We start from the raw sequence: 20723 nt of genomic DNA, 5'->3' as shown, positions 1-20723 counted from the left end.
GAAAGTAAAGGAACAGTTAGCGATAGCAGGTAGACAGCAAAATATCACCAAATCTGGAACTTACAATGTCCCTCAGAAGTGACTAGGTGAACCTAGTTGATGAGGCCTACTAGAGTTCCTTACCTAGATTCTTAGGCACAACACAGCCTCTCCTTGGGTGAGACTGAGAAGTAAAAGTTCAGATTCAAAGTATCAGATAGAAAACCATCATCACCTTAGGTGTTTACAAAATCTGATAGAAATGACTAGAGAGGGCCATTATGAATGTTAGGGTGTAGTTTCTGATCCGGATGTCCCCAAAAGACCATAATGTCAAAGAGCTTCCAATGTCTCCTTCCCACTTCTGGCATTTTTATATCAAGGGATAAAGAATAGTAACCCTGATAGAAAATGATTTATAATATAACTATTCTCTCATGTGCATTGTTCTTAGTATCCTTAGCTATTTTCTTTTCTTCCTTTTTCTGTGTGAGTCTCAGCCTCAGGGGCCTAGACTGCTCTTGGACAAGGCGTTTTGGAGGACAGGAGATCAACAGTATTAACTGTGAGACAAGGGCTGACCATCTTGTTTTTTTTTTAAATGTTTATATTATATATTTTTTGAAAAATCTATCTTCTCTCCTTTTACATACCCATGCCAGTTCCCACTCCCTCCCCTCCTCTTATATCTTCCACCTTTCTCCCCACATCCCTCATCTACTTCTCGGAGAGAGTAAGGCTTCCCATGGGAAGTCAACAAAGTCTAGCACATTGCTCTGAGGAAGAACCAAGGCCCTGCCTACTATATCTCCAAAGAGAATGGGTTCCAAAATGTCAGTAAAGGCAACAGGAATAAATCCTGGTCCCATTGCCAGTGGCCCCACAGTCTGCCCCAGCCATACAACTATCACCCATATTCAGCGGGCCTAGTTTGGTCCTATGCTGGTTCCTTCACTGTCAGGTTGGAGGTGGTGGGCTCCCATTAGCTCAGGTAAGCTGTTTCAGTGAGCATCCGCTAAATGGTCTTGACTCTTTGCTCATAATCTTACTTCTCCCACTCTTCGACTGGAGTTTGGGAGCTCAGTCCAGTGCTCTGCTGTGGATCTCTGTCTCTGCTTCCATCAGTTGCTGAATAAAAGTTCTATGATGACATTTAATATACTTGTCTATCTGACTGCAGGGCAAGACCAGTGTGGGTACACACTCCACGATTGTTTAGGGTCTTATCTGGAGTCATTCTTGTGGATTCCTGTGAATTTCTCTAGTGCTTAGTTTCTTGCTAACCTCATATGGCTCCGTCACAAAGATATCTCTTTCTTTGCTCTCCATCTTCATTCTTCCCTCATCACCACTATCCCATTTCTTCAAGTTCTGCTCCCCATCCCCTTCTCCCCTCTTCTGTCCCTTCTGCACTCCCTTCTCCCCTCACCCATATGCTCTCAATTTTCTCAAAAGGACTTGTTTATTTCCCCTTCCCAGGGGAATCTATATATGTTTCTCTAAGGGTTCTCCTTGTTACTTAGCTTCTCTGGGGTTGTGGTCTCTATGCTCATTATTTTTTGCTTTACAGCTTGAACCCACTTATGAGTGAGTACACACCATGCTCATCATTCTGGGTCTGGGTTGCCTCACTCAAAAATTTTTTTTTCTAGTTCCATCCATTTACATGCAAATTTCAAGATGTCATTGTTTTTTAACACTAAGTAGTACTCCATTGTGTAAATGTATGACATTTTTTTATCCATTCTTCAGTTGAGGGGCATCTAGGTTGTTTCCATGTACTGGCTATTATAAAAAAAAAGTACTCCTATGAATATAGCTGAACAGATGTCCTTGTAGAGTGATTGAACATCCTTTGGGTATATGCTGGGTCTTGAGGTTCTTTAATTCCCAATTTTCTGAGAAACCACCATACTCAATTGCCAGAAGGGGTATTTCCCCTTACTTTTTATCCTTTCCAACATAAGCTATCACTGATGTTTTTGATTTTAGACGTTCTGACAGATATAAGATGAAATCTCAGAGTCATTTTGATTTGCATTTCCCTGATGGCTAAAGATATTGAACATTTCCTGAAGTGTCTTTCAGCCATTTGAGATTCTTCTGTTGAAAATTCTCTGTTTAGATCTGTACCTTATTTTTTAAATTGGACTATTTGATATTTTAATGTCTAATTTCTTGAGTTCTTTATACTTTTGGAGTTCAGTCATCTGTCTGATGTGGGGTTGGTGAAAATCTTTTCCCATTCAGTAGGCTGCCTTTTTGTCTTACTGACTCTGTATTTGCTTTACAGAAGGTTCTCAGTTTCAAGAGGTCCCATTTATTTATTGTTGCTCTCAGTGTCTGTGCTACTAGGGTTATATTTAGAAAGTGGTCTCTTGTGTCCATGCATTGATAGCTACTTCCTTCTTTCTCTTCTATCAGGTTCAGTGTGGTTGGATTTATATTGAGGTCTTTAATGCATTTTGATTTGATTTTGTACATGAAGAGAGATATGGATCTATTTTCATTATTCTACATGTTGACATCCAGCTTTTCCAGCACTATTTGTTGAAGAGGATTTCATTCTTCCATTGTATAATTTTAGATTCTTTGCCAAAAATCAGGTGTTCTTTTGGCTGTGAATGGTAGGTAATGCAAAGATTTAATGTAGCTAAAGATCTGAGGATAAAAATGAGTGTTGGGCCATATACAGACCCTCTGGATCATTCTCAATAAAGCTCAGTGAACACTTCAGAAGAAGAAACAGAAAAGATATAACACTCAGAAGATGGGAAGGAGTACTCTAAAACATGTCTTCTCGATATAACCTGACATTCATGAACTCATTAGAACTGGATATTTATACAAGATTGTACTTTTTAACGTTAAATCATGAATATGGAGAATCTCATGAGATCTCACACTTACCTAAGGGACTATGAGTAGTTAATGGGTAATAGAAAAGATGGCATGGTTTTCTTCTGTTCTGCAATCATTGTTGTCTAATGCTGCATGAACACAAAGAATCACCTTCCACATATGCTTATGGAAGCAGCCCTAGTTAAATTCAGTGGGTCTATATTCACCCCCTAGACCTTGGAGAATTTTCCCAGAGTAAAGTCCTTTTTCTGGGGTCTATATGGCCTCTCTGATCAAGAGACTTCTTTGAGAAGATGACTTCTCACAGTTTCAGGCTCCTTTTGAAGATGTCTCATCTTTCCCTGAAATCTAGCTGGTGTAGGGGCAACTCCTAAAACATTGACTGTCACAGTAGATTCTCACTGATTTTGGCTTTTCGGCAATCAAATGTGGTTGTCAAATACCCAGAACTGAATAATAAAGTGTGGTTTAAAATTTAGCTGATGTGTAACATTTAGCTGAAGCCCAACAAGGACAAATTGGTAAATGATCCTTGACTCTGTCAAGACTAAGTTTCCTAACTAGAAACCCAGGAGAGACTATAAGCAATTATTCTGATAAAAGAGAAAAATCTTTTCTGTTTGAGCAGATTTTTACAAATATACTTTTTAAAAGTTTTAGCCTCTACAAACTTTTTTTTTGTGCCATACTTTAACATTTTGATTGTATCCTAGTCTCTATTTCCATTTTGGAACAAACTTTTGCCATAGAAGACAATTTCAATGTAAAATCCTTTCTAAAATCTAAAGCTATTGCCTTTACTCTTGAACTTTTGGACTGTTATGGATAACTGTTTAAGATGATAATATAAATGATGCAGTTGAGTATTAACAAAAGGCAGCCATGTAAAAGGACAGCATTTCAGATGAAGTAATAGTATAAGAATTGACATGTTTTCTACTGTGCAAATAATATTGGAAGACCATGTTTCCCATTTTGGAACATCTGTTTACAATGATATCATCACCATAATTTTATGTACGGATGATGAATAGAGTTGACAAACTAATTGCTCCCTCAGAGCTATCCCTGAACTCCACATAAGACTTAAGAGGTTTATTTTTTTGAAAGAAAAAAGAACACTTTGAGCTAGCAATCTAGGGAGAGTGTATTCTGATATTGATTGCATAAGCCTCAGGAGACATGATTCATAAGTGGGCACGGAAGCTCCTTGACTGGAGTTCACTGTTCTGATCATAAATAGGAAATGTAAGTTCTAGTTATTGCACTTAGTAAAATGGAGTCATGTTTCCAGGTCTACAGAACAAGTACTTGAACTTTTGCCAAGGTCTCAATATCAGCCTTTGCTTTTCACACTAACAGGTAACACACAAGACTTCCTGATCCTTAGAGAACGCATTTCCCTTAAATCAATAGGAAAATCCAATGAGCCTATGGAGTCACAGAGCATAAACAAAGACCAGAAACTTTGAAGGTCTTTCCTTAGCCAAGGAAGGATTTGGAGGGGTCACTAGAATTGGAACTTTTTAGATATGAATAGCATTTGTGAAAAGTAAGTGCCCTCAGCCTCTTTTACTGTATCTCTCCTTACAGTCTATATTTTACTCAGTGGAATGTGTTGATCCTTGTTAACCTGGCTCCTATCTTTAGTGATATTCTCTTAGCAGCTATGATCTCAGCCTGTCTAAAATTTTTATGAACTTTAGATCAAAAGTTCCTGTGTTGGAGCTTATATCAAGATATAATGTTTGAAGGGAATAAAATGTATATTATGTGATTTCTAAGATGAAATAATATTTCAGTTAAAATCTATAATTAAGATAGAAAATGAGGACCATGGAAATGGATCAGCCAATAAAGATGCCTATTTGAGCACCTGAATTCAATCCCTGAAAACAATAGAGTGGAGAGATAGAAAAATAACTCCAGTAAATTGTCCTTTGATCAACACATGGCACCATGGTAGGTGCATGTGTATGTGCATGTGTGTGTATATGCAAACACACACAACACATACACACATCCATGCACATACACACACAGGCACACAATTTTAAAATAAAAAAGGCTGAAAATGACTGGGGAAGAATGAGACATAATGTCTTCCTTTTGTATAAGGTGACCGTAAGAGCCCTGTAGGAAGCGCTTCACTTCCAAGTGATAGAAAAGGCTTTCTCAGGAAGCAGAGACAAAAAGAGAACAGATCTTACTAAAGATTATAAGGACAGATATGGAATTAAAAAAAATAAAAGAGCTATTTTTGATGTATTTGAAAGTCAACTTTCTATCTGCAGATCTGGTTTATAATAGAAATATTTATGGATAAATATATTTTTAAAATAATCAAGTTTTATGAATGACTCACCAGTCCTTGGAAAACAGTAAGTATCTACTACGTGGTATGTGCCTGCATATGCAATGACCAGTGTTATGACTTTCATTACTAATGGAGCAGTGAGTGGAAAGGTTCTCAGTCTCCTAAGTTGTCTACTCTGATTTTGACTTACATAACCCTCTCCTGCCAGTCAGTCCCGTGTCTTTACTTAACACAGAGCATTGTATTTTCCATTTCAACACAATACCTTACCTTTTATATGCATCTTGCTTTTATTCTTTCTTCGGTTAATACTTGAGTTGCCTTGATTCCATTTAGAACAGATAAAAGCCAAGAGTAAACAACACAGGAGTTCTGTTAGGTCTGGGGACAGTCTCTCAATACTCTAGTTCTCAAATATGCAGCGATGTAATATCAGGAGGAGGTGATGTAAGTACACATACTCATTTTATATAGTAAAATTAAAGAATGATTAGAGAGAGGCAGAAATAGACTTCTTTAGGGAAGAACACATCATTAGGCTATCTAATATCAGTCAGCTCGAAAACACATACATGTAACATGATATAGAATGAATACTTTGTATATTGTATGTGTATACATATATGCATGAAACAACAATGTAAAAAGATGCTATGAATTTGAATTAGAGCAAAGAGGGGTTAATGGAATGGTTTTGGAGGGGAAAGGGGGAAAGGGAAATAATGCTATTATATTATGATTTAAAAATAAGAGACGTAATAAAAAAGTGTATTGCCAACAGTGACAACACTGGCTACCAAGTTTGATCTTTCAGTGGAATAAATACAAATTAGAGAGAAACATATCCCATGCACTATATTAAATTATCCTTTATTCCATAGCAATTCAATAATTTTCATTTTAAAATGGATAAGGGTTTGGGCATGACAATGTTTTCCTTTAATCTTAGCATTCAAGAGACAAAAGCAGAAGGATCTCTGTGAGTCTGAGACAAAACTTAACTACATAAGAGTCAAGTCAACAAGGGCTACATAGTGAGATCCTGTTTTGAGAATACATACAAAAACTAAATTCTTTTTCATATCTAACATGAAACAATTAGAAAAGCTAATTGTGAATATTCTGTCCTTTATATCTACCATTTTTCTCTAAAGGTAGTAAATAGCATTGTATGTACATCTGTATCAAGAATCCAGTGCGTTATAGTGCAAAAACAGAATTCAAAAAATTATTTTAAAAGATGATTTGAGTTTTGAAACCATATGAATTGCCAGTGATTTGATAGGTATTGTGTCTTATTCATCATAGCTGTACAAAGCAACTGGTTTAATCCATTAGTAATATGGGTGCCTTGGGGTTCTCTTTCTATTTATAGCTTATGCATATTAAATAGAGCTACTAGGTTTTTATATTTGAATTTGTCAATACCATCATTATTTATCTAGGATCTTGTTTAGCATTGCTTTGTTTTTTCTGGGAAAAAATACCTAAGATAGTAAAAAAAAAGTTTGCAAATAAGTATAGAAAACCAGTACTAATGGAAGACACTTAAAAACTAAATTGTATCCCATCCAGAACATACAGTCACTCTGACAAGTTCTTGCTGTCATTGACAAAAGAAAATAGGAATGGACACTGAGGAGAACTTTAAGATTTATTGAGGGAGAGAGAGAGAGAGAGAGAGAGAGAGAGAGAGAGAGAGAGAGAGAGAGAGAATATCAAAGAAGGGTTAATGAAAAGTTTCACTTTCATTAAAAGAGAATTGAAGTAAGAAGAAACATAACAAAAAGACAAGGTGAGTAGATCAGGAGAGTAAGAACTGGGTCTCAGGACCTTTTTTATTTACGGTTTTTATTGTAGGAGATACAAAATAGCCTTCTTCCCACAGTGGTTTGGTCTTTGATCAGGAAAGCAGTACTCATCCTTCTGTGTTACCTGAGAGAAATATTTAACATTAATATTCTCTTGTTGAGTTTGTAGTCAACTTTGAGTTATTCTGTGTGGTCCAGAGCTCAGGAAGTATATGTGATTGGAAAGAATAACTATATTTATTGCTGTTAGCTTTCCCTCTATCTCTTATCTTTGGGTCTGGAAGGAATAGCTATTTACATGTTTGCTATCAGTTTTATAATTTAGATCTACCACTAGTGTACAGACGCTGTCGTAAGCTCATCTTAACTTTGTTCTTAGTTGTAAGCCAAGTTTGGATATTTAATTCTTATTTAGTGACCAATGTTAGAAGATGAATTACAAGAAGCTTGGGGATTTTTAAATGTTGTGTTTAAAATCCCCTTACTTTTGAATTTTGTACCTTTCATCTCTTTGGAGGAGATCAACAATGAATATTTGAAAGCAAGTACTCTAGTGGTGGGATTTTGGGAGTATCTACAGTCCATATCTCATTCTCAGGCATGTCACATTTCTTGTTATTACTGGGGCTCATGCTGACCTTCTTTAACACATGAGAGATACTGCCGTACAGACAGTCCCTCTGTTATGTACATGGGAGGTAGCCACAATCAATATTTGTAAAGTGGGTTTCTAACCATTCAGCATGTCACTTGTGAAGTGTGTTACTAAACAGTGATAATACCAATTGTCTTAGAGGCAGTTGATGTACTGATGATCATATGCCTGAAAAGATGCTTGGAAAGCATTGTCACAGAGGGTCCTTTCATCCCCTTCCTTCTTTCTTAATGTTCCCAGAAGGTGGAACATTATGAAGGTGTAGCTTCATAAAGTTAAGGACAACCTTATCTTAGAGTTTGATCATATTTTGCTGGGAACTTTCAGACAATTTAGAAACTTTATCGTCATATAAGAACACATTTATGTTGACATACTTCTGTTAGACTATGTATGTCTTACATTTTGTAAATGACTATGAAACACATTATGTAAATTGTCTCAATTACTACAGCTAAGAAGAATGAAAGTCAGGATTTCTATTAAGTGTCATGATTTCTCAAACAATATTTTCTCATTGCTTTGCAGAGGATACTGAATAGTGACAGCAGGTTACTTACAGATACCATCAAGATTCAACAGACATGTTCTCAAAATATAGACTTAAGTAAAGCATTGTCTAATTTGAGAATATTTGACCAGGTCTTGTAACTTCTGCTCTTGAAATAGAAGACAATCATTTATGTTCATGAAGCATCTCTTCTAAAGGCTTGGTAGAACAACATTCAAATATGAATTTATAGTAACTGGTACTTTTATATAAATCTTGTTTTTACACATCAGTAGAAAGTGATTTGCTCCTTCTTAAAGCATACACAAAGCTCTCGTGAGAAACATTTTCTTAATAGATATCGATGACCAAACTGCTGACTTTTTATCTTTGCAAGGTCAAACATTCTCAAAGCCATGAAGAACCTTTCAGTAGTGTCTCAGTTTATCCTTCTTGGCATCCCGCACACAGAGGGTCTGGAGACCACACTCTTTGTCCTGTTTTTGTCTTTCTACATCTTCACCCTGATGGGGAATCTACTCATACTCCTCGCAATTGTCTTTTCCACTCAACTTCACACTCCCATGTACTTCTTCCTGTGCCAGCTCTCTGTGTGTGACATATTTTTCCCTTCTGTGAGTTCTCCCAAGATGCTGTTCGACCTTTTAGGACATAGCCGAGCCATCTCTTATGCAGGCTGTGTGTCCCAGCTCTTCTTCTACCATTTCCTGGGTGGCACTGAATGTTTCTTATACACTGTGATGGCCTATGACCGCTTTGTTGCCATATGCTACCCTCTACGCTACTCAATCATTATGAGCAATAGAGTATGTGCCTTTTTGGCTATGGGAACATCAATTTTTGGCTGCATTCATTCAACATTTCTAACTAGTCTCACCTTTCAGCTACCATATTGTGGCCCCAAAGAGGTAGACTATTATTTCTGTGATATCCCTGTGGTGATGAAATTGGCTTGCGCAGATACATCAGCCCTGGAGATGGTGGGATTCATCAGTGTGGGTCTCATGCCCCTTATTTGCTTCTTCTTTATCCTCACTTCCTACAGCTGTATAGTCCGCTCCATCCTACAGATCCGCTCCACCGAGGGCCGACACAGAGCCTTCTCCACCTGTAGTGCCCACCTCACTGCCATCTTGCTCTTTTACATGCCGGTGATTTTCATATATCTAAGGCCAACACCAAGCTCTTGGCTGGATGCAGCCGTTCAGATCCTGAACAACCTGGTCACCCCTATGCTAAATCCATTGATCTACAGCCTCCGGAATAAGGAGGTAAAATCATCACTGCGGACTGTCCTATGCCCACGGTGCTTCAAACCTGAACAGTTGTAAAGAAACATCAGTAGTGAGTACTGAGGTATCCTTCAGCTTTAATGGAATGGATTTAGCGAATACTTCAAACTATTTTGTGTTTAAGAACGTGGATATTGCTACCTTAAATTTACACTATTACAGACTAAGATGCAAAGAATTGGCATCACAGAGAGAAAGTGGTGAATAACCCTCCAGGACCCGGTGCCTGACTCAGATGTACCTGTATTCTCAAGTGAACATTGCAGGTGAGAGTGGAGCACTCCTTCTGTAGACAGACAATGTGAGCCTGCTGCTTGTCCACCTTTCTTTCCATCCTGCTTTTGAATAGCATTAGCTATTCAATCAATTCATTCACTTAAGGGTTACTAAAGGTTGAGAAAAATGATTTTATTTTTCAGTGATCATGTTGCATTGAACCAAACGACATTGCATAAAAACAGGGCTTAGAGGAATGGTGAAGCAGACCTTATGGTTAAACTCAAGGAACCACTGGAAAGTATCACTTATATTTTACCCCTTTTCAGTTTGTATCTACTTGGACTTAGGGGTTGACTTTTGTTTACCTTCTAGCATTTCATTATTTTGTTTTCAGATAAAATGAACTGCTAATGAGACATATGCTATTCAGTCTAACAAGCTACTAGTTTTATGACTGAATTCATTAGCAACTTGTTTGTATGCAGTGGGAATAAAGCAGCTGTGTTGCTCATTCTAACAATGGCAAAGAAAAGAGAAAAACACAGGTAAGAAGGTGACAGAAGACAAAGGAGCACAGAGAGACAGTTATCTTCTGCATGCTTCTGTCAGAGTCAGAGAATAGTCACAGAACCTACCAGACTAACCCAGCAACCCTATCTTTGCTTGAAGACCTTGAGCTACTTTGACAACAGTTGCTGGAAAGCAGACCAGCTTTTACAGGATCACTAATCTTAAGCTCCTTAACATTCTCTTTTAATGCTGTTTTTAAATAAGTAAGAGACAGAAGAGGTTTCATATTATTTGTTTAGTCCATGTCAAGCCGTCCTCATTGGATTTGCTCCTCCATTTCTCCAGTGTCTAGTCTTAGCTTCTCAGACAGTCATAAGAATCTATGGTGCAAGGGGAGGAGCTTTGTCCTGCCACAATTTGATGTGTCATGGTTTGTTCAAGCACATGGGAGACCTGCCCCTTTCTGAATAGAGATGAAGAAGATATAGATAGGAAGGGGGCAAATAGGAAGTGAGGGGAGGGGATGGGAGGAGAGAAGGGAAGGGAAACTGCCATCAGTATGTAAATGAATGAAAAACATTAAATTAAATAAAATAAAAAGAAAGAATAAAAGATGGGTGTCTTGCTTCTTTAAAAGTAACTTCATGCTTAACTAGAAAAAGAAAGGTTGAAGAAATCCTAGTGTTTGGTAATTGTGAGGTGAATTGGGAAAAACAAGCAGCTAAGCAATCATTAGAATAGGCCTGCAGTAATGCTGTCGCCAACAATGAAAGAAGCATAAAATATAGAGTAGATTTTTCTGAGCCCATGAGTGGATCTCACACACAAAAGAAGTTGAATAATAAAGGTGCTGTTTTTATTTGTTGGTTTGCTGTAGGTAAAAAATAGTTGAAGTGTATGTTTCAGTGAGATGCAACACATATAAATATCTTTGACGGGTCTGGATCATAATAGGTAACACACCGGGCTGTGTCATTTAAGTGTTCATCGTTTAGGGAGAAATGTCTTTGCATCAAGATAAAATTCGTTACACCTTTGCTTTTCAGGGTTCATATTCATTACTGTTCATTGTTCTTGGATGAACTGGAAGATGGCTTGCAGCAAGTGAGTCATGTCTATCTACATAAGCAAATTAACCTCTCAGCTCTTCTTGGCTGGTCTGAGGGAAGCTGAAAGCTTTTGTTTCTTCAGACCGACTCTGAGCTCTCACTTTATTAAAGCAGGAACCCCGATGTCCAGGTTGACCTGAGAGATATGGAAGCCTAAGTTTAGTATGGTAGTGAGATACTTCCTTATGGTTTCTATGACTTTTGGGAAAGAAAAGTAGGCATTGAATCTAAAGTTTTTTTTAGTCCTAGAAGGCAACACATTCAGGAGAGTGCTTCTTCCAGGTGCTAATATAAAAAGAACTTACATCCAAAGGCAAGATAACACCACAGCATTGAATGTTCATGCAGAGGATTAGAGGTCATTTTTGATCAGGGTGGGCTACAGGGATGCCTCAGCATCCTCCAGTCATACTTCTATGCCCTTCCCTAAATGTGATAGAAAACTATACTTGTTTGAAATTGATCCATGTGCTTTGCTTTAGTTAGACTCTACAGAAAGCAAAACTGGCATGTGAACAAACTTGGAACCAATAGTGTCAGGGACCAGCCTTGACAAAAACACCTCTTGCCAGGGTAGGGGCATGGAGATTTAGAAATATAAGGATTTATATTTAGAAATATAAGGAGATTTAGAAATATAAGTAAAAAATATTAAGATGTGTAAAAAATAATAAAACAGAAAACATAGGAAAATACCAGGAGGGCATTGTAGTGAATACTGAAATGGCCTGTGTTTAATTTTTCATATGCCTTTATACCCCAATATAAAAGGGGGGAGGCAACAAGAATTCTTTAACATGATACAAAGGACAACTTGAAGATTTAATTGCTGTAACACTTTGAGACATCAAGTCATTAGTATTCTGTTGTTTAGGCAGTGAAGCCACTCTAGATTAAGTATCCTAAAGGCAACCATTCCCCAGATAACCTCATGTTACAAAAGAAAAAGCAGAAGTACAAATGCATATCCTGTCTGTCTATCAGGATGGAATGGATTTACTTGTATGAGCCATTTTAATGTTAAAAGAACCCAGTAATCACATCTTGAGTCAGGATAGCTATACTTGTAAACAATTTTGAACAACCTCCAAACTCTCTGATCATCAGACAAGGTAAGAATAGACACACATTTTTGGGTCTTCACATTATAGCATGATCATTAGGTGTAAATCCCTGAAAAGACAATACCTCCTCAGTAAGAAAGAATAAAGATACTCTAGCCTGAGTAATTACCTTCCACTCACTCTAGCCCAATCAAAATGATGAAAAACATACTGCTTAACTCTGAAAAATATTTCTCAGACCTTTTACATCTATAGCAAGAAGACAAATCAATAATATAGGAATTATATCACATGTTGTAAATTTCATTTTTTTCTGTTCCAAGCAGTCAAAACAACCTTGGTTGAGAAGGGGTAAAACTATCATCTCTTTTTCTTCTTCATATATGGTCAAGCTTTCTTATTTATACAAATGCACATACACTCATATTAGTTTATAGTGTACTATACCTAATTTTTTATTTCAATGATAATATAAGTTTATAATTTGAATATTTTTAATGGTTTTCATTGTGGAATGAAAACTCCTTGCTTTAAGTTGTAGTTGCCCCACAAGTTTCCTCTGAGAGCTCTCAAAACTTTAGAGCCAACAGAGATCAGCAATAGAAATGAGAATAGCAGACACTCACCTATGGGGTCAGTCTCTGTTCAGACGGTATCATGAAAAGACATGAAACCTCAGAAGCATCAACACCTGATGCAGCTGTTGAGCAAACCTGAGTCTCTGGAACACTAGATGACTCATAATGGAGTCACAACTAACTGGAGATTTTCTAATTTGGTGATGCCTGCTTCCTGTCCTTTGAACTCAGACACACTACCTGGACATGCTTCCCCTTGTACATAATGCGGATTATATGCCATTAGGACTCACTGGACAGTAACTTGATATGACCTGAGCTGACTGGATACTGCATGCATATATGCCAGTGAGCATATATACTAAACCACATCTGCACCTGATTCTGCCTCCTGGGGAACCCTTTGTTACTCAATCTCCCTCTCCCCTCCCCTAACCACTGGATTGCCTGGTTTTGAACAGTTCAAATTGTTCCTGTTAAGTTATTTCCCAGAATTGTTTTCCCTTACATCATTCTGATCCTGGTAAATATGGTCTCAGTTGGCTCCACACTGAGGCATGAATTTTATTCTCTTGAAAATATATTTTATTTTAATTAATTTTTAAAATAACCATGCATAGTAATGGCTTATACGATTAGAGGTTAGTAATTTTTAACTAAAATATAATTGTGATCAATTTCTGGAAGGTACACTAGAGCATTAATGTTTGGAAAACTATAAAATTTCACTGCCCATCAACTTCAAAGGAGGTAACCCATTTTTGATACTGGCATTTTTATCTTATAGCCCATGAACCTAGTGGGATAACTCTACTTAGTTCTGAAGAACTTTTTCATAGGACTTTTTCAGAAATATTTAGAGTTAGTTAACCCTCCTTGCATTCTCTCTTCTACTCTGTAAATTCCACCCCTACTGCATTTAACTTTTCTGGTTTCATTATTTCCCCTTTTCCCTTTATACCACTGCATTCTTTTTTCTCTCCCTTGAAAGTCCCCACTCATGACCCCTTATGAATTTCCTAGCATACATCCTACATACCTATGTAAAGACTCAAGGCTAACATTCACAGATGAGAGAAAACATGACAATCTTCCTTCTGTGTTTGAATTACCTCACACTGAATAATTGTTATCAGATATTTCTATTTAACTGCTAATTTCATAACTTTTAAATATGTGAATAATTCTTCATTGTTTTAAATGTACCACATCTTATTTTCCATTATTCATTCAATGACGGATATCTAGGCTGACCCTCTTTCTTGCTATTGTGAAAAAAGCTATAATAAACATGGATGAGCAAATGTCTCTGTTGTAGGACATAGAGTCCTTTGGGTATCTGCCCAAGAATGCTATAGGTTGCTCCTGTGTTAGATATATTTCTAGCTTGTGAGAAACCTCCACACTGGCTGCCACAGTGACTGCACCAAGAGCAATGTCCTCTTCCCTCACAACTGCATTAGCATTTGAAATCATTTTGTTCTTGTTGTTTTAGGATTTTTGGTATTGTTTCATTTGATTTCATGAATATCTTACATCATTCTTACCGAGTTAAGATAAAATCATTGTAAAATAGTTAAAATTTATATTTCCCTGATGACTGAGTATTTTAAAAAATACTTTTCAGTCATTTGTATTTCATGCTTTAGGGTCTCTCTCTATAGTTCTATGCCTCTTTATTTAGTTAGGTTCTTTTGTTTTTCGTTTGTTTTATTGATATTTTGATCCTCCTTTCCTATACTGGGTGTCCGTAGGACCTAACATCAATGTCCCTAGGTTCATACTTTCTGAGTCTCAATATGGGGCTCACCTTGAGTCATGTAAGGGTAAAAGGTCAAGGGCGGGCGGCAAATAGCGGAAAGTAGCAGTCACAGCAGAAGCTCAAGCAGTCACATAGAGGACAAGAAACCGTGCAGAGGAGACTTTATTTCGAAAGGATTTTGCAATAAAAAGAATGAAAAGCGGCTCCAAGTGGCTGTCTATTCTTCTCCCTCATCCTCATCCTCATAGGAGTCGATGCCTACTTCCTCATAATCCTTTTCCAGGGCAGCCATATCCTCTCGAGCCTCAGAGAACTCACCCTCCTTCATGCCCTCACCCACGTACCAGTGTACAAAAGCCCTCTTGGTATACATCAAGTCAAACTTGTGGTCCATGCGGGCCCAGGCCTCAGCAATGGCAGTTGTGTTGCTCAATATGCACACTGCACGCTGCACCTTGGCCAGGTCACTCCCAGGCACCAGAATAGGTGGCTGGTAGTTGATACCAACCTTGAAACCTGTGGGGCACCAGTCCACAAACTGGATGCTGTGCTTGGTCTTGATGGCAGTGATAGCAGCGTTCACATCCTTGGGTACCACATCTCCACGGTACAGCAGGCAGCAGGCCATGTCGAGGGTCACACTTCACCATCTGGTTGGCAGGCTCGAAGCAGGCATTGGTGATCTCTGCCACTGACAGCTGCTCAAGGTAGGCCTTCTCTGCAGAAATGACGGGTGCATAGGTGGCCAGGGGGAAGTGGATTCGAGGGTAGGGTACCAGGTTGGTCTGGAACTCTGTCAGGTTAACATTGAGGGCCCCATCAAAGCGCAAGGAAGCTGTGATGGAGGAGACAATTTGGCTGATGGGACAGTTGAGGTTGGTATAGCTTGGACGCTCGATATCCAGGTTATGGCGGCAGATGTCATAGATAGCCTCATTGTCCACCATGAAGGCACAGTCTGAGTGCTCCAAGGTGGTATGGGTGGTCAGGATGGAGTTATAGGGCTCTACCACAGCTGTGGACACTTGTGGAGCTGGGTAGATGGAGAACTCCAGCTTGGATTTCTTGCCATAGTCAACAGAAAGTCGCTCCACCAACAGGGAGGTGAAGCCAGAGCCGGTGCCCCCTTCAAAACTGTGAAATACTAGGAAGCCCTGAAGTCCTGTGCACTGATCAGACAGTTTGCGGATCCGGTCCAGCACTGGGTCGATAATTTCCTTGCCAATGGTGTAGTGACCACGGGCATAGTTGTTGGCCGCATCTTATTTCCCAGTGATAAGCAGCTCTGGATGGAAGAGCTGGCGGTATGGGCTATTTCGAATCTCATTAATTACAGTCGGTTCCAGATTCACAAAGACTGCCCGAGGCACATGCTTTCTGGCTCCAGTTTCACAGAAGAAGGTGGTGAAGGAATCGTCCCCTCCACCAATGGTCTTATCGCTGGGCATCTGCCCATCAGGCTAAATCCCATACTCCAGACAGTAGAGCTCCCAGCAGGCATTGTCCATCTGGACACCTGCCTGCCCCATATGGACTGAAATGCACTCACACATGATGAGTCTGGGTTGTGCGTCTCACGTAAAGTCGGGGTCCCGGGACTCGGTGAGACCTCTCGGCAATAATTTTAATTCTAAGTATATTCTTGATACTAATCCTCTCTCATAGGTAGAATTGCTCAAGTGTTTTCATTTTTCTTATGCTGCCTGTGTTGACGAGTTTTTATGTTAACTTCAACACAAGCTAGAGACATCTGAAGGGAGAGAACCTCATTTGAGAAAATGCCTTCATAAGCTTAGGCAAGTCTTCAGGTTTGTTGTTAATTAGTGATTGATGTATGAGGGCCCAGACAGTCCTGGGTGCTGTCAACCCTCGAGTGCTGACTTCTGTTGCCACGAAATAGCAGTTTCAGCAAGCTATGGGCAAAAGCCAGAAAGCAGCTGTCCTCCCTGACCTCTGCATCAACCCCTATCTCCAGGTTCCAGCCCTGCTGGAGTTCCTGTCTGTTTTTGATTTTTAACCGTGGGATGGGAGTGTAAGTGCAATAAACCCTTTCCTCCTCAAGTTTCTTTTGGTCATTTTGTTTCATCTCAGCAGTGGAAACACCAACTGAGACACTTCCTCTTAACTTGAATGATGGTGTCCTTTGCTTTACCAAAGCTTTTTAGTTTCTTGTGGTCCAATTTGACACATGTTAATTTCTTGGGCCCTGTTCAGAAAGTCCTTTACTGTGCCTGCAAATTCAACAATATTCTCTATCTTTTCCTCTATCAGTTCAGGGTATCATTTTAACATAGTCATGAAGCATTTGTACATATGTGTTTCCCAGGTATTGTTTCTAATCATTGTTTCTTATCCACTACATATCAAAGTCTCCTTTCCTGGCAGTGTCTAGAGAAAAAAAGTATATTAAAAACCCTTTTCAAATTGAAAATAGATTCTTCTTTCTTAAAATACATTCCAATCAGAGTTTTCCTTCCCTCCACGCCTTCTCCACCCTCCCAGATCAACTCCTCTTCTGTTTCCCTCTTCTGAAAGGGGCAGAACTCCAAGAGATAGCAGCCCAAAAGAACAAATCGAGATACAATATAAGGCAAAAACTCTCTTATCAAGGCTGGAGAAGTCAATCCAATAGGAGGAAAACAATCTGAAGAACAGACAGAAGAGTCAGAGACACACCCTTTCCCACTGATATGAGTCCCACAAAAACACCAAGCTATCAGCCATAACATATACCTAGATGACCTATGGCAGAACATTGCAGGCCCTGGGCTTGCAGGTTCAGCCTTTGTGAGCCCATGTGAGCATTGCTTAGTTGATTCAGTGGGCCATGTTTCTGTGGTGCCCTCTATCCCCTTTGAATCTTGCTGTCATTCCTCCCCGTCTTCAATGAGATGCCCCAATTTCCCTTGCTCTACATTCTCTTCAACACATGCTGTCTCTTGTGTTATTGATCTTAGCCATTCTGATAGGTGTAAGGCAGAATCTTAAAGATAGTTCTAATTTTCATTTTCCTGATGGCTAAGAATGTTGAACATTTCTCTAAGTGTTTCTCAGTGATTTGATATTCCTCTGTTTAATTATTCCTCTCATTCCCTGTTTAGATCTGTATTCCGTTTTTAATTAGATTAATTGTTTTTAATATCTAGTTTCTTGAATTCTTTATATATTTTGGGTATTAGACCTCCATCAGATATGGAGTTGGTCAAAATCTTTTCCCATTCCAAAGGTTGCCTCTTTTTCCAATTGACACTGTCCTTTGCTTTATAGATGATTTTCAGTTTTATGTGGTTCCATTTATTAATTGTCTCATGAGTTTCATTTATTAATTTTTGATCTTAGTGCCTGTAGGATTGTTCTTCTCTTTCCTTTTTGTCCAGTGTATGTTACTAGCCTTTTTATCAAAAAGTCAGGTCTCTATAGATGTGTGGATTTATGTCTGACCCATCAATTAGATTCCATTTACCAACATGTTCTTATTTATTTATTTATTTATTTATTTATTTTTCTTAAAAATTTCCACCTCCTCCCCTCTTCCATTTCCCTCCCACTCCTCCCAACCCCCTATCCCTCCCTCTCCAGTCCTAAGAACAGTTAGGGTGCCCTGCCCTGTGGGAAGACCAAGGTCCTCCCCCCATCCAGGTCTAGGAAGGTGAGCATTCAAACAGACTAGGCTCCCACAAAGTCAGTCCATGCAGGAGAATCAAATCCCAGTGCCATTGTCCTTGGCTTCTCAGTCAGCCCTCATTGTCAGCCACATTCAGAAAGTCCAGTCTATTCACATGCTCGTTCAGTCCAGCTGGCCTTGATGAGCTCCCAATAGATCAGCCCCATTGTCTCAGTGGGTGGACATACCCCTCGCAGTTCTGACTTACTTGCTCATGTTCTCCCTCCTTCTGCTCTTCATTTGGACCTTGGGAGCTCAGTCCAATGCTCCAATGTGGGTCTCTGTCTCTATCTCCATCCATCGCCAGATGAAGGTTCTATGGTGATATGCAAGATATTCATCAGTGTGGCTATGGGATAGGGCCAATTCAGGCACCCTCTCCTCTGCTGCCCAAGGAACAAGATGGGGACATCTCCTTGGACACCTGGAAACCCCTCTAGAGTCAAGTCTCTTACCAACCCTAAAATGGCTCCCTTAATTAAGATATATACTTCCCTGCTCCCATATCCACCCTTCCTTCATCTCAACCATCCCATTCCCCCAAGCTCTCCCCAATCTTCCCCTTCTCCCTTCTCTCTTCCTATCTCCCCTTGCCCCCACCCCACCCCCACCCCCGTGCTTCCAACTTTTGCCTTTGCCAACATGTTCTTTTTCATTCCAATACTCCATAAGTTTTATTTCTATAGCTCTGCAGTACAACCACAAATCAGGGATCATGATACCTCCAGCAGTTCTTTTATTGTTCAGGATTGTTTTAGATACATTGGGTTCCTTGTTTTTCCATATGAAGTTAAGAATTGTCCTTTCAAGGACTGTAAAAAAGATGTGTTGGAATTTTGATGGGGATTTCCTTGAATCTGGAGATTGCTTTGGTATGCATGAATGACACCAAAAATTCCAGTGGGGAACTCATATAGCTGATAAACACTTTCATCAAAGTGGTTAGATACAAGTTTAACTAATAAACTTATTAAATAAGTTTAAATAATAATTAAACTTATTATTTAATTAATTTAAATAATAATAATTTATTTAAATTAATAAATAAAATAAAATCAGGAGTCCTCCTATATACAAATGACAAATGGATTAAATCAGGGAAACAAAACCCCTTACAATAGCCTCAAATAATACAAAATACCTTGTGGTAACTCTAAGCAAGTGAAAAACTTATATGATAAATCTTCAAGTCTTTGAACACCAAAATTGGAGAAGATATCAGAAGATGAGAAGATCTCTTATACCCATGGATTAATGGAATCAATAAATTAAAAATATAACAGTCAGAAACTATAAACAACATATATGTGGATCAAAAGTTGAATCAGTAATAAAATGTACTGCATTTACACAATGGAATATTATTCATCTGTTTAAGAAAAAACAAACAAACTGAAATCATAAAATTCCCACATAAATGGTTGGTTCTAGGAAAAAAAATCATATGGAATGAGGTAATCACGATGCCAAAATGTAAATATGGTATGAATTACATTTTATATAATAACTTTTATATATAATAACTTTTAAGGCTTTGGTAGGCATGCTATAATCCACATGCCCACAGAGGTGAGGTACAAAGTAAGGGACGATGGGGAAGGGAAGTATCTCTCAAAGAAGGAGAAATAGAATATATAGTTATGAAGAGACAGGAGGGGCACCAAAATAAAAGGATGAAACAAACAAGGGGTCAGAAGCAGAATGAAGAAGGGAATAAAGAGAGGAAAAACTAAAACTAAGCACCATCTGAGAGGTTATATGGAAACCTGCTACAATGAAAGCTCCTTGAAATATATACATCTGTGGAATAAAAACTACATGAAATCATCAAATATTGAGGGTAACAAAGCTCCAACAATACATATCTCACCACCAAGTAAACCTCTAGTGCCAGGAATGGGTTCTATCTAATTTTGTTGTTCGCCAAAGAGGTCCCATGGAAACCCCCAAACAACTTGGGTTATTATGAATGTTATTTATTGACTTTGTATTTGTTAATAGTAAGTCCCTGTTGCTGAAGACAACATCTACATATCTAGCTGAACTTGGAGAAGTCCTGCAAGTGCCTAACTTCATAAGTACAGACTAACGTTCATGGTATTGTAAGAAACTCTGCTTTCTATCAGAGGAGAACGGTAAATACCAATTAAGCTGCAGACCTATTGATATTCAGTGGTTCCTGTAATAGTGACACAAATGCTATGAGAGTAACCAACTATTATCTAAACAGATTTAAGGCTCTCTTCATGAGATGAAACCCACTCCTGAGACTGCTCTTGTGGCCAAATACCTGAAACTAGATGGAACATGGCCCTGAATGAAAATCAAATTGCTAAAGAAAGGAAGCAATGAAATGGCTACTAATATTCTTTTATATAAATCAATGTCTT

The 20723-nt window shown here is 38.6% G+C and overlaps 1 protein-coding gene and 1 pseudogene across 1 annotated transcript; one reads left to right on the top strand and one right to left on the bottom strand.

Moving 5' to 3' along the window:
• Positions 1 to 8506: 8506 nt before the first annotated feature.
• Positions 8507 to 9466, top strand: LOC125388885 (olfactory receptor 10D1B). Its single transcript, XM_048417232.3, has one exon. The coding sequence runs from the start codon at positions 8531 to 8533 to the stop codon at positions 9464 to 9466; it is 936 nt and encodes a 311-aa protein (XP_048273189.3). The 5' UTR covers positions 8507 to 8530.
• A 5380-nt stretch (positions 9467 to 14846) lies between these two features.
• LOC148122320 (tubulin alpha-4A chain pseudogene) lies at positions 14847 to 16222 on the bottom strand (annotated as a pseudogene).
• Between the last annotated feature and the right edge of the window lie 4501 nt (positions 16223 to 20723).

The sequence above is a fragment of the Myodes glareolus genome, chromosome 4, assembly GCF_982192425.1.
Source record: "Myodes glareolus chromosome 4, mMyoGla1.1, whole genome shotgun sequence".
In the NCBI taxonomy this organism is placed as follows: Eukaryota; Metazoa; Chordata; class Mammalia; order Rodentia; family Cricetidae; genus Myodes; species Myodes glareolus.
The sequence above is the reverse complement of the archived record's forward strand: the minus strand, read 5'-3'. Positions and strand labels throughout refer to the sequence as shown.

Coding starts and splice junctions, on each gene's coding strand:
- LOC125388885 (XM_048417232.3), top strand. CDS start 8,531: ATGAAGAACCTTTCAGTAGTGTCTCAGTTTATCCTTCTTGGCATCCCG.